A 15,085-nucleotide genomic window follows, 5' to 3' on the forward strand; every position below is an offset into this window, starting at 1 on the left:
AGAAAAGGCCTTTTTGGCTAAGCTGCAGTTAGACGAAGAAACAGGTGAATTTGTTCCAGTTCTGCCAGTGCAGCACATTGAATCAGAAGCCGCAATCTCACAGCTCCCTTGGAGTGGTTTGCTTATTTTTCTCTTTTGACATAGATACAGTAGCTCAAATTATGGTTCTATATGTTAGGGAGTAGTGCTAGTTTTAGGCACTCTGCAACCAGTGCGTCTTGAACTTTTGTCCATTGTGACCTTGTCATGACACTTGAAAATTTTACATGTTGTTCAGAACAAAATAATAGGGGCACTGCTCCCCTCACATAAAGCAGAAAAACAGCAGTGCAGCTACAATGGAAATCAGGGCATGGTCTGGAGTCGATACAGGCTTCCACTGTATAGGAAAGGTCAGGGCAAGCGAATGCACACAGGTACTTGCACCCCATGCAAACTGCCATTAACAGGTAAGCATGGAGGCCTTAATGAGGGAGAAGGTGTAACCCCATCTAGGAATTCTCCCGAGGACAAGCAGGCTGCTTGTTCTCACATGTGGGTCGACGTCTGCGTCGGCACAGGATTTTGACGGCATTTTGCAAGCAAATATTTAAAAACTTTGCAGAGTCGTGCGCGGACGACTTCCCGGCCGTGCCGCGAGTGTGCTTCAGTTTTCTTTCTCCGCGTTGAAGTGCGGCAGCTTTTGTTTTCTTGCTCCTCTTCAGGCCCAGGAAGAGTCTTCACTGTCTGGCGATTTGGTTCACTAACATTTATTATTTTTTTCTTTAAAGATTAAAAAAAAAAAAGAAGAAGTAGGTTCCCGTAGTTTCCTTTTAGTTTTTTTTTCCCCTACTTTTTCTTCTTCTTTTTTGTTGCGGCCGGCCTTTAGCCGCGCAGTCGGGTACTCCCCTTTTCCTTTGGTGCCTTTTTTGTATTTTAGGCACAATCGTGTTTTTGATTACGCCGAAGCCGTTTTTCCTTCCATATCATCGCAGACACCCAGCGCTTCAGCGTTGTACTCCGTGCAACCGGACGATCTCAGTACCGATACCCACGCTTGGTGTGTCCATTGCCTTGGGCCTGACCAGAGCCCAGCCGCTTGTAGTCTGTGTCTTTCGTATGAAGAATGGACCCAAGTGTCTCGAGAAGCCCAATGAGAGAAACTTTTGGGGGCTCAGTCCAGTACTGGTCCGTCGACATCGGTAACTGAAGGTCCTTGGCGTCACAATCGAAGGGAGCATCGACGTCTGGAAGAAAGGTTAATGGGCTACTGTGAGACCAACTTGCGCTGGGAGCAGTGAGGCATCGAGTGGGGTCCTCCACCTGCGCTCGTAGGCCTCCTGTTGTGCAGGCTTCCGGTGAACCGACCGTCGTCGGACCCGGCCCCGAGGAGTCCGGGAGGATTCAACGTCCTCTTCATCGGGTACTGAGGAGTCTCGATGACGGGTGTTGAGCAAAGGCGAAGAAGCACCGTCATTGTTCTCCTTCGACGCACGGTACCGGGAGCTCTGGGGCGTCGAGAGAGTTGGCACCTGAGAAACATCGGTGCCGAGAGGATCGCTCACCTTCAATACAGGAGGTGCCGATGCGTCGGTCTCCCAGTAGCCCGATACCTGCTCCTTCGCCTCCACTGATTCTGACACCGCCTGTCCCACCGACCCCACAGCCTTCTCTGATGGTGGCTCTCGACAAGCACATCCGGGCCTTGTTTCCAGAACTTCTGGAGGGATTGCTACGTCAGTCAGCTTCAGTGTCGGGGGGGGGGGGGGGTGCTTGCGCCTTCTCTACCATCTGCTGCAGCGGTGAGGTCCCCGACCGCGATGCCGCCTGCCACCCAGGTTGACTCCCCTTCGACGTCGGAGGGAGCTTCACCGCAGTCGGACCGTCATCGGCCTCTCAACATCGCCATAGAGGACATCGTTCCTCGGCGTCGAGGCAGGTATAGTGTCGAGCACCTTAACTCTGGTTTTATCTGACACTGAACTAGGAGCGCTAATGGGAGTCAGATGAGGATCCCAGTACTTCTCTTCTGATGAATCCTTTGGGATTCCCTCTGATCCTTCCCCTCCGCTAGAAAGGAGAAAGGAGACTATCTCCACCGGAGAGTCCTGTCCTTCTCCTCTTTTGTCCGGGAAATGCTACGGCTATTCTGTGACCTGGATCATTCTGTCCAGCAGCGGATGGCGGATTGTTCCTTGCTTGGGGGACAACGTTTTTGGAGAAAAAGTAGAGGATCTTGTTGATCAGATCAAGAAGCATAATGATCTATGGATTCTCTCTCCCACCGGGCGCCTTCTGCTACTGCCTCATTCGAGGAGGATTTTGGAGGGAAGAGGAGTGCTCCCTATTCCTAGGCATAGGTACACTCTGCTTCTCGGCAGCCTGCCCAGGCTCAGCCCCAGCACGCTCGTTCTCAGCAAGCACGCGTGCAGTCTAAGGCCCATACTCTCTCCCAGCAAAGCAAGGGACGAACCTTTGACTGGCTCCAGTAAGCATAGCCTCAATAAAAGTGTCTGTGCAAACGACTTTGCGGTTGGAGGGGGGAGGTTGATATTTTTTACCAAAGGTGGCATCGTATAACCGCCGACCAGTGGGTCCTTCAGATAGTCCCGGTTAGGATACACCCTCAACTGAAATCCTCAAACCCCAAATTGCCCACCGGGAGCTCATTCTTACAGCTCCCGCACAAGCAGGTACTTGCAGAGGACTCGCCGCCCTTCTAAGGGCCAGTGCGGTCAAACCCATTCCACCAGGGGAAGAAGGGTCTTGTGCAGAAAAAGACGGGGATGCGTCCCATCCTAGACCTAAGGGGCCTGGGCAAATTTCTGGTTTGAGAAAAAATCAGGATGGTTTCTCTGGGCACCCTTCTTCCCATGATTCAAAAAAACAATGGGCTATGCTCTCTGAGCTTAAAGGATCTTCAACACATATCTTGATACTTCCACAGCACTTTCAGTACTGTGTACTGCCCTTTGGTCTGGCGTCCACACCCAGAATGTTCACAAAGTGCCTAGCGGTAGTCGTAGCGTCGCTACGCAGACTGGGTGTACATGTGTTCCCTTATCTCGACGATTGGCTAGTAAAGAGCACCTCGAAGACGGGCGCTCAGCAGTCCATGCGAATGACTATTCTGGTGCTAGAGTTCAAGAATTGGAATTCATTGGAGCTCTGTTGAACACAAAGACAGCTCGTGCTTATCTTCCTGAGGCAAGGGTGGACAACCTCCTGTCTCTAGTGTCCTTAGTACGAGCGTCTCAACAGATCACGGCTCGGCAGATGTTGAGACTGCTGGGGCACATGACCTCCACAGTTCATGTAACTCCCAGGGCACATCTGCACATGAGATCAGCTCAATGGACCCTAGCCTCCCAGTGGTTTCAAGCTACGGGAGATCTAGAGGATGTGATCCAACTGTCCACCGACTTCCAGAATTCTCTGCAGTTGGTGGACGATTCATACCAGTTTGACCTTGGGGACATCCATTTCCAAATTCCTCAGCCACAAAAAGTGCTGACGACGTGATAATCCCTCCTGGGGTAGGGGGATCATGTGGATGGGCTTCACACTCAAGGAGCTTGGGCCTTTCAGGAAAAAGGTCTTCAGATCAATCAATCTGGAATTGCGACAGTATCTGGAACACTCTAAAGGTTTCAGGAGATTGGCTGTCCGACCAAATTATATTGATTCAGATAGACAATAGGTTGCCATGTATTACACCAACAAGCAGGGGGGCACCGAATTTCGCCCTCTGGTCAGGAAGCCGGCCATGATGTGGCTTTGGCTCGCCAATCACGGCATGTTTCTCCAAGCCACTTATCTGGCAGGCGTAAACAACAGTCTGGCCGACAGTCTGAGCAGGATAATGCCATCTCACGAGAGGTCACTGAACATGGACGTTGTCCACAAATCTTCCGAGCGTGGGAGCCACCCCTCGGTGGATCTTTTTGCCATTCAGATCAATCACAAGGTCCGTCAGTTCTGTTCCAGGCTTCAGGCCCACGACAGACTAGCGTCGGATGCCTTTCTCCTGCATTGGGGGATAGGCCTTTTGTATGCATATCCTCCCATACCTCTAGTAGGGAAGACTTTGCTGAAACTCAAGCAAGACTGCGGAACCATGATTCTGATTGCACCCTTCTGGCTGCGTCAGATTTGGTTCCCTCTTCTTTTGGAGTTGTCCTCCAAGAAACCGTGGAGATTGGGGTGTTTTCCAACTCTCATCATCCAGAACGAGGAGTCACTTCTGCATCCCAACCTCCAGTCTCTGGCTCTATCGGCCTGGATGTTGAGAGCTTAGATTTCGCCTCCTTGGGTCTTTCAGAGGGTGTCTCCTGAGTCTTGCATGTTTCCAGGAAAGATTCCACAAAGAGGTCTTACTCTTTCAAATGGAGGAGGTTTGCCGTCTGGTGTGACAGCAAGGCCCTAGATCCTCTTTCTTGTCCTACACAGACCCTGCTTGAATACCTTCTACACTTGTCAGAGTCTGGTCTGAAGACCAACTCCATAAGAGTTCACCTTAGTGCGATTAGTGCTTATCACCGGTGTAGAGGGTAAGCCTATTTCTGGACAGCCCTTTAGTTGTTCCTTCATGAGAGGTTTGCTTTTGTCAAAGCCTCCAGTCAAACCTCCACCGGTGTCATGGGATCTGCAACGTCATTCTCACCCAGCTGATGAAAGCTCCTTTTGAGCCACTGAATTCCTCCATCTGAAGTACTTGACGTGGAAGGTCTTTCTTAGGTGGCTGTTACTTCAGCTCGTAGGGTCAGTGAGCTTCAGGCCTTGGTAGTGCAATGCACCTTATACAGTTTCATCATAACAGAGTAGTCCATCCACAACGCACCCTAAGTTCGCCTGCCGAAAGTGGTGTCTGAGTTCCATCTGAACCAGTCAATTGTCTTGCCAACATTTTCCCCCGGCCTCATAGCCTGCCCTGGGCGAAAGCAGTTGCAGACCTTGGACTGCAAGAGAGCATTGGCCTTTTACGAGGAGCGGACAAAGCCCTTCAGACAGTCCCGCCCAGTTGTTTGTTTCTTTCGACCCCACAGGAGGGAGTCGCCATCGGAAAATGCACAATCTCCGTTGGCTAGCAGATTGACATTTCCTTCACGTTTTGCCCAAGCTGGGCGGACTCTAGAGGGCCATGTCACGACTCATATGTTAGAGCCATGGCTGTGTCAGTGGCTCACTTAAAGTCAGCCTCCATTGAAGAGATTTGCAAGGCTGCAACGTGGTCATCAGTCCAAAACATTCACATCTCACTACTGCCTCCAGCAGGACACCCCGACGTGACAGTCGATTTGGGCAGTCAGTGCTGCAGAATCTGTTGGGGGTTTAGAATCCAGGCTGCACTCTCAGTTAGTTGTTTATGGTTTCAGGTCAATCCTATGTTAAGTCCTCGCCATTGCGAGGCCAGTTGACCAATGTTCATTGTTTTGAGTGAGCCTGGATTCTAGGGATACCCCACATGTGAGAACATGCAGCCTGCTTGTCCTCGAGAAAGCAAAGATACTTACCTGTAGCAGGTATCCTCCGAGACATCAGGCTGATTATTGCTCACAAACCCGGCCACCTCCCCTTTGGAGTTGTTATTGTTGGTTTCTATTTATGCTTTTTGATTAAACTGAAGAGGCACGCTCGCACCATGGGCGGGAAGACATGCGCGGTGCGTGCGGTTTTGTGCGCCAGAAGACCCTGGCAAAGTTTTGTTTTTATATTTGCTTGCAAAATGCCGCCCGAGATCCTGGGCCGACGCGGACGTCGACCCTCATGTGAGAACATCAGCCTGTTGTCCGCGGAGAATACCTGCTACAGTAAGTAATCTTCGCTCTCCTGTAAAAATTCTACAGCCCTGGTCTAGTCTGGGAACCCCCCCCCCCCCCCTTCCCCCATCTCCAACACAATTGTAAATGCTGCAGCTAGTGAGTTAGGCTGGTCCAGTTTCTCATTCTGAAGTGATTTTTCTTCTCTCTAGAATAACAAAATATTGGAGCAAGATGGAGATGCCCTATCCTTTGAGGAATGCATACAGCTGTTTGACGAAACATTCCCATATGGAGCTGATGAAGTAAAATATTTGAATACAAATACTGTATATGGCATAAAGAAAGAATAATATAGCTTGTAGACATCTGCCTTCCCCTCTCCTTCTCATCCCATCTCTCTTGTCACATGGTCCTGGGGCTTATCTTCTGCCACCAAGCGAGCAGAAATGTATTGTGCTCTTTGTGAGGGAAAAGTAGAAGAGACCTGCAGACACAGGGATTGAGGTTCACTGTATTACGGATGTGGAGTGTTTACTCTGTTCACTTATTGATCATAGATGAAGATTGCACATCACAGCATCTCATTATTCAATGTTAAAATTTAAATTCAGAGCAAGGGGGAAAGGGGTTTCATTAATGGTAATTATGGTGCAGATAGACATACAGGAGACCTGTTTTCAGAAGTAGTTTTGTTGTAATTTTAGGCTTCCTCTTCAGCCATGTTTGATTGTCTGGTTCCTATCCAGAATGACTGCAGTCCTGCCCTCATTCCTGTTGCAACTGCAGGCATCTGAACCACAAGATACAGTGGCCAACCCAGACAGAGTGGATGATTTTAGAACAAAGCATGGGAGGAGTTGCTCTCCATTCCTGAGCTGTGGGTACGTACAGGGCTGGTTTTGTTGGCATCTGGATAGGCTGTTATGATTTGTTTGTCCATAAATGCAATATGTTTTTTCATTCTGCTTACAAACACATTTCTGAATAGTTATATATAGGAAACAGAATCTGTAGGGATGAATTCCAGCTACATTCAACACACGTTGGTCTCTAACAGACCTGAAAGCAGCAGTTCCTCCTGGTGGTGCAGCAGAATAGGAAATACTGATGGTTATAAGAATGTCAAAACGTTTTTTGAGAGATTTGTAATAGAGGAGCTAGGATTTTTAGTGTTTAATGTTAGACGCATCTAGTGCTTTGAATTGTGATCTAGAAGGGACAGAATTGTAATGCATTCTTCCAAGACAACCTTACCTGATTTCTTTCAACGCGTGATTTCCCCATGACCAGCCAGACCCTATTCCTTTAGAATAGAGTGGATTAAACACTCCTACCTTTTATGCGTGCTGAAAGAAAGTGGTATTCTGGATAGATGATGACATTACGGTGTACTTTACATTCACCCATCTCTCATATGAAAGGTGGCATGCTTGGATCCAGGTTATGTTGGCCTGGTTATATACCACTTTGTGTAATTGGAAGTAAATTTTAGCTTCATCCTTCATAAACGATGTAGTTTAGTCACATGTGTGTCTTAGATTTAAAAGTCTCTTACAACAACTGCTCAAAAGAATCCCTGTAGAGAGTGAGGTCCCCCCCCCCCCCCCCCCCCCCCCCCCCGGTCCTTTAAAAAAAAAAAAATGTTATTCACTTAGACATGCACATTCTGTAAAGCACCATATTTCAGACAAACAAAGAAGGCTGTGTTCAGAGGAGTTTGTATAAACGTCTGATTATGGCTTATATATTATAAGCTATATTACTTCAGCCTTCAACATAAGTAAATTTGGAGTGGAGGAGTGGCCTAGTGGTTAGGGTGGTGGACTTTGGTCCTGGGGAACTGAGGAACTGAGTTCGTTTCCCGGCACAGGCAGCTCCTTGTGACTCTGGGCAAGTCACTTAACCATCCATTGCCTACCGCATTGAGCCTGCCATGAGTGGGAAAGCGCGGGGTACAAATGTAACAAACAAAAAAAAATTAACCACTGACCTCAGCGGTGCTCATTACTGGTTTCTTTTTTATGCCAGCAGACATTATAAGGTCAGGTTTAGACCGTGCCACATTACAAACCTCAGCAGCAGATGAATCCAAAGACCTGTTCATTGTGTCCGTCTACCAGCAGGTGGAGATAGCACTGATTGCCCTGCACGTTATAGGATGTGATGCTGCCTGGCCACTCAGTAATCTCTATCTCCAGCCAGCCAGTGTGTACGCAAAAAACTAGTGGTACCGGGAGGAGTAGTCCGAAACACAAAAAAACATGTGCAAAAAGCAAACAAATTGTCTATGAAGTCTTCAATGTGTGCATTCAGTTCAGCCAGTACCAGGGGAAATACCCAGCAAAGGGCTCCTCGTTTCACCAAAGCTGAATCAGGGGTAGAGAAGTTTTGTTTGACATACTGTGACCGTTCACATTCTTAAGGTGGAGTTTTTTTTAATGCTGTGTGGCTTTTTTCTCCATCTGAACTGTGTTAGTGACAGTGAATTTGCCTGTGATAGTACCTGCTGTAGTCATTATTGAGCTTTCTTCTTGGAAGGGAGCATTTAGCTTCGAGGCTATACTTCCTGTCTTTTTTTTCTTTCTTTCTTTCATACAGTTTTTTGCACTGTATTTGAGTTTGTGTATTGGTCACATGTATGCTAGCAAGTTGAACAGGGAATTTTATTTGTATGGAATGAAGCGATGACATGTGCAGATTATACACAGTTATTCAAAACCGCTAAAATGGTGGAGTGAGACTGGATGCACAGTCGTCATACACATAGGGAAAAATTAATCCTATAGATACAAAATGCTGATTTGGAGTTGCCTCCCAAGAGAGAGGTTTGGCGTCATTGTGAACAAGGAAACTTTCAGCCCAATGAACTATGGCTGCTAAAAAAAGCAGTAGAATAGTTATTCCAATCGTCCTGGCGAACCCAGCCAGTCAGGTTTTCAGGATATCCAGAATAAATATGCATGAGAGAGATTTGCATACACTGCATCCTTGGTATGCAAATCTTTCTCATGCATATTTATTCTGGATATCCTGAAAACCTGACTGGCTGGGGTTCCCCAGGACAGGTTTGGGAATCGGTACATAGAATTTATTTATTTATTGCATTTGTATCCCACATTTTCCCCACCTCTTTGCAGGCTCAAATGTGGCTTACAATACACATGGATAGTGGAAATTAAGAAGAGAATGATACCTTTGGTATTACAAGAGGATTTTGGGTTACATGGTAAGGATACATGATAGTAATTAACAGAAGCATTATTAAACAATTTCTGGATATAATGTGGGGAGTTTCACATGTGTTGATCTTTGTGGATATCTTGTCAAAGAGGATGGGTCTTCAGTAGTTTGCGGAAGTTGGTCGTTCATTGATCTCTTTTAGGTTGCGTGGCAGCGCGTTCCAGAATTGAGTGCTCTTATAGGAGAAGGTTGATGCAATGCATTAATTTGTATTTTAGACCTTGCAGTTTGGGAAATGAAGATTAAGGAATGGTGCGAGATTGATTTTTTAGCATTCCTGGTGGTAGGTCTATCAGGTCTGACATGTAGCTGGGCTTCGCCAGGGATGATTTTGTGAACTAGGTACATACTTTGAATGTGATGCGTTCTTGGAGTGGGAGCCAGTGTAGCTTCTCTCTTAGGGGTTTGGGCACTTTCGTATTTGATTTTTCGAATATGAGTCTGGCTGCCGTGTTCTGGGCTGTTTGGAGTTTTTTGAGTATTTGCTCTTTGCAGCCAGCGTAGAGTGAGTTGCAGTAGTCTAGATGACTGAGTACTAATAATTGTACAGATTACGGAAGATGGTCCTTGGGAAGAATGGTCTTACCTCTTTTTAATTTCCACATTGAGGGGAACATCTTTTGGTTGTGTTTTTCCTCTCGCGTGATGAAAAACACATCACGTGATGTGCCGATCAATGGAACTCCAAGAATTTTTAGGGTTTCTGAAATTTGGTAGATTTAGTTTTGGTGTGTTGATGATGGTAAATTTGTTCGTATTGTGTTGAGAGGTGAGTATTAGGCATTGGGTTTTTTCTGCATTAAGTTTCAACTTAAATGCATCTGCCCAGGAGTGCATGATATGTAGACTTTGGTTGATTTCATTGGAAAATTTCTTTTAGGTCTTGTTTGAATGGGATGTAGATCGTTTACATCAGCATATATGTATGGGTTGAGGTTTTGGTTTGATAGTAGTTTGCCCAAGGGTATCATCATTAGGTTGAATATGGTCGGTGAGAGGGGGGGATCCCTGTGGAACTCCACATTCAGATGTCCATTGTGGCTGAAGTAGTCGAATTTGATGTCACTTTGATATGAGCGTGTGGTTAGGAATCCCTTGACCCAATTAAGAACGTTGCCTCCAATACCGAAGTATTCAAGGATGTGTAGTAGAATTCCATGATCAACCATGTCGAAGGCGCTTGACATGTCGAATTGTAGAAGTAGTATGTTCTTGCCGGTGCAATCATTTGTTTGAATTAGTCATGAGCGTAACTAGTACTGTTTCAGTACTGTGATTAGAACGAAAATCCTGACTGGGAGTCGTGTAGTATTGAGAACTTGTTTAGATAGTCCGTGAGTTTTTGGTCACCATCCCTTCTGTTATTTTGGTTATTAAGGGAATAGATGCTACTGGTCTATAGTTGGTTAATTCACTAGCATTTTTCTTTGCATCTTTGGGTATGGGGGTGAGTAAGAATGTTTCCTTTCTCCTTTGGGAAGAGTCCCATGTTGTAGCATAAAATTCACGTTGTATCGTTAGTGTCTGTTATAAATTGTGTAGGGGGCCGATTTCATAAGGTTATTTGGGCATATATCTAGTTTGCAATGAGATTTGGCAAATCTTTTAAGCGTTTGGGAGATGAGATCTTCCGATAGTATCTCGAATTCAGTCCAAGTCCTATCTGCTGGGTATACTCCCAGGGTCTGGGTCTAGACAGTCTAGGAGTGTAGCGTATTCGATGGGGCTAACAGGTATTTTAAGTCGCAGTTGTACGATTTTCTCTTTGAAGTACTTTGCGAGGTTGTCAGCTCCTGGTGTGTCTTTGCTGTTGTTCGTGACTGGTGTGGTGTCTAGTAGTTTGTTCACGAGTTTGAAGAGTTTGTGTATGTCCTTGTAGTTTGGTCCAGTTTCAGTTTTGTAGTATAGTCTTTGGTTTGTCTTATGGTGTATTTGTATTTTCTTCGGAGTTGTTTCCAAGCGTTAAGTGTGGGGATTGTCTTTCTTTTTATTCCACGCACGTTCTAATTTCCTAACTTGTGTTTGAGTTTTTTCAGTTCCTCGTTGAACCACGGTATTGAGTTCTTTCTGTGCGAGGTTCTGGTTTGAGTTGGGGCAATGTTGTCTAATATTGTTCTGCATCTATCGTCCCAGTCTAGGAGGAATTGGGTTGTGTCTGCCTTCGTTGTCCATCCGTTATAGGAGATTTGTTGCCAGAATATTACCGGGTCTATTTTTCCTCTCGTGGTGTAGGTTGTTCGTTCTTGTTTTTTAATGGTGGTTTTTGTTTGCCATTGGAGGGAGATGTATGCTTTGTAGTGGTCTGACCACGGTGTGGGTATCCATTTTGTATCTGCTAGTATAAGGTTTAAGTCTGGATCGAATTTATATGTGATAATGTCTAGTGTGTGTCCTTTAGTGTGTGGGGTTGTGCGTTTGGTTACTCTCCGTGGTGGGTCTCCATTCTTTTTCCAATAATCCCTATCATTCTGCCTCTGTATTTGTCTTGGTGTAAAGCCGCATTGAGCCTACCATGAGTGGGAAAGCACGGGGGTACAAATGTAACAAAACAAACAAACAAAAAAAACACACCTCGAGTATTGTGTGCAGTTCTGGTCTCCTGAGTCTCAAAAAGGATATAGCAGAACTAGCAAAGATTCAGAGAAGGGTAACACAAAAATGGTAAAGGTTGAGACATACTTATGAAGAAAGGCTAAGTAAGTTAGGACAAAGGGATATGATAGAAATTCATAAAATCATGAGTTGGTTGGATTACATAAATCCAAGTAGGTTAAACAGTTTCTTAAAAGTGTCGTCTTGTTTTAATGCTGTATGAAAAGAAACAAACACAGCAGACTGAAAGCAAATAATAGAAAGTACTTGGCAGTGCACAATTAAACTCTGGTATTTGTTGCAAGAGGATGTGGACAAGGTGACTATGTAGCAGTGTTAAAAAGAGGCCTGGCCAAGTTCTTGGAGAAAAAATAATAAAATAAGATTTCTAGGTTAAGCTTGGGAAGCGATTGTTTATCCCTTAAAATGTGTTTATAAAATTTTGATTGATATCCACCCAGAGCAGTTTACAGAATTGTGTTGTGGGTTTTTTTGTAATTTTATTTATTTATTTATTTATTTATTTATTTATTTATGGCATTTATATCCCACACTTTCCTGCCCATGGGCAGGCTCAATGTGGCTTACATTAGTTCAAAAAGGTTAACAGCAGTAATACTGGTAATACATGTACAATTAAAAAAGAAAAAACACAATACATAAACAGTACTTAGTTTCTGGGCAAGTAAATACAATATATGATGCCACGAACAACCCTTTCAAACTTTCAGCCAGCAAAACTAGTATCTACATGGACCGTACAGGTCTTTATCTGCCATCATTACTATGGTACTTCTTGGGATTTTGCCAAGTACTTGCGATCCAGACTTGCCACTGTCTAAGACAGGATGTTGAGCTCGATGAACCTTGGTCTGAATCAGCATGACTTATTTTAAAAACGTGATTCATTTAAGATCCTGTTAGTGTAAGGCTCTCCCTGGCAAAATGTTTGAAATAGTGACATTTGTCTATAAGTTACTATTTTAATTCGGTCTTCACAAATATAAAGAACAATATATAAATTGTGATTTGTTTTAATTGTGATGTAAACCTATTTACAATTTTTATTTTTATGTAGTGTCTCAAAATTGAGAATGATAGTTTGGAGCAAGTGACAGTCCTTGAAACCCCAGAAACTAGACCAGCACTGCCTGGAAGCTTCTGTATTTCCTTCGCCACAGTGGAGAACCAATTACAAAACTCAGCATCCATGTATGTGGACGCTTTTGAGGATTCCTTCAGCGCGACTGTGCATTCAGAAGACCTTGACCAGATGAGCTTAAATTCTTCAGAGACAAGTACATCTTTCAATGCTGATGTTTGTGGAGGTTTATACCCTGCCCTGATAGACATAAAGGTGAACAGCAGCATGACATCACCAGGCCCCACCAGTCAGGCAGCCTCTAAGCTTTTAGATGAACCTCTTGATGTTTCAGATTTGTTGAAGTGTAAGGCTTTTAATGGAGACAATCAAGGACCAGCACCAGAATTCAACGATTCCGATTCAGGCATTTCAGTGAACTCAAGTCCTGGTGCCACATCTCCAGCCCATTCCGCAGGCTCTTCCATCCACAACGATGCTTCCTTTGGCTACAGTGATTCTGAAATGGAAGATATGGACAGTACACCTAGCAGTGTGCAGTCACAACATGTTGAAATGTATTCCATGCAGTCCCATGAAAATACAGCCTATCAACCCTTATCCTCTCTTCTTTTGAAACGCCAGGTTACTGGTCTGAAGCCTAATGCCAGCCTGAAAAAAGAGCCTCCAGCCAGCCCAGGTCACAGCAAAGCTCCATTTGCAAAGGACAAACTTTCAAACCGCCTGGAAGCTCATCTCACAAGAGATGAGCAAAGAGCTAAAGCTCTACAGATCCCTTTCTCGGTCAAAGAAATCATCAATCTTCCTGTGGATGACTTCAACGAAATGATGTCAAAGCACCAGTTCAGCGAAACACAGCTTGCATTAATTCGTGACATACGCAGGCGAGGCAAGAATAAAGTAGCTGCTCAAAACTGCCGCAAACGAAAACTGGAAAACATTGTGGAGCTGGAGCATGACTTAGATCACCTGAAAGATGAGAGAGAGAAATTACTGGTTGAAAAAGGAGAGTATGACAAAAACCTTCGGGCACTTAAACAACAGCTCAGCACGCTTTACCTTGAAGTTTTCAGCAAGTTGCATGATGAAGAGGGGAATCCTTACTCTCCAAACGAGTACTCCTTGCAGCAAACTCAAGATGGCAATGTATTTCTCGTCCCCAAGAGCAAGAAACCAGGAATTCAGAGAAACTAAAGCTTAATTATTTTTTAGTGTGTGCATGGGCTGGTTGGGTGATTATATAAGAAAGGGATGGGGAACAGCAGGACTGGCTTTCTCAGAATTAGTGTGTTTGCCTTGTTAACCTGATAGCTCTTATTGTGATGTGAAATGTAGAATTATATCATGGTTTAAGTGATTCTATGCAAAAAATATATATATATATATATAATGCTAAGCTAGTGTAGACAGTGCACTGGTAAAAAATATAATAGTAATATGCAGCATCTGTAATTTTTTTGTAGCAGTTACTGTACTTTTATCTTTTAGTATTATTTTGACTAGTTTCTGTATAAGTGTAAATAGCTTAAGACACCTTTTATTTATGTACAGCTATCTTTGTTCATAGATTTATATGAAAGTTCTGATTTTTTAGTGTGCTCTGAATATCAGTTTTCATCAGGTATCAATTGCTTCTTTTTTTATATATAAATATAATTTTGAAGAAAACCACCTTGCAGCTTTTCTTATAAACTTTTTCTCTTTAAGTTTTTAACTTAAAGCACTAATAAAGTGTAAAACACACTGCTGGTGTAACGTGTTTTATTGCTAGAACTGTAGAAATATTTGGCAGTATTTGCCACAAACTGGTATAAAATTTTAATTTGGCAAAATTAAGAATATGTAGGAATATTCATTGCTGATGTAATCATAATTCATAGAGCAAAAAACTACTAATAAATGCAATAAAATTAGGAGCCATATTAATTCCTCCTCTTTGGTTAATTTCTAGGCTTTTAGCCATCCCCTTCTCCTCTGAGATTTCGATAACTACATTCAACAGAGGAGAAGGGGATGGCTAAAAGCCTAGAAATTGATTGATTTGATTGACCGCCTAAAGCGATACTATCAAGGCGGTTTACAATAAATAGTTACAATAGTACAAAAGCATGACACCTCGCAGAACAATCCTGTTGGATAGTTTAACCTTCACTTTGATGCATGCCCCCACCCAAAGCTTACATTGATAGCTCTGAGTTTCTGCTGCTGTCAGAACCTGTGGTTTTGCTTTGATTTTCAGCATCCCTCGATAACGTATAGTTCACATGAAGCTGTGGGAGCAGGATACAAAAAGCAGTATTTGTACTAGAGGAAGTTAGGCATTAGCCTGGGAGCTGAATGTAAGAGGAGAGAGGAAATATATGCAAACCTTTAGATCAAAACTTGTCAGCAAAAGGAAGTTGGTTCAGTA

General features: G+C 44.2%; 1 protein-coding gene across 1 annotated transcript in view; it reads left to right on the forward strand.

The window, feature by feature from the left end:
- NFE2L2 (nuclear factor, erythroid 2 like 2) overlaps positions 1 to 14,320 on the forward strand; it is a 35,549-nt gene extending 21,229 nt beyond the window's left edge. Inside the window, 7 exon segments of the mRNA XM_030210849.1 lie at positions 2 to 91; positions 3,187 to 3,213; positions 5,951 to 6,043; positions 6,446 to 6,523; positions 6,525 to 6,578; positions 6,581 to 6,622; positions 12,652 to 14,320. Coding sequence (XP_030066709.1) covers positions 2 to 91; positions 3,187 to 3,213; positions 5,951 to 6,043; positions 6,446 to 6,523; positions 6,525 to 6,578; positions 6,581 to 6,622; positions 12,652 to 13,869 — 1,602 coding nt within the window. The 3' untranslated portion in view covers positions 13,870 to 14,320.
- The last annotated feature ends 765 nt before the right edge of the window (positions 14,321 to 15,085 follow it).

This window comes from Microcaecilia unicolor, chromosome 7 (genome assembly GCF_901765095.1).
Source record: "Microcaecilia unicolor chromosome 7, aMicUni1.1, whole genome shotgun sequence".
NCBI classification, from domain to species: domain Eukaryota; kingdom Metazoa; phylum Chordata; class Amphibia; order Gymnophiona; family Siphonopidae; genus Microcaecilia; species Microcaecilia unicolor.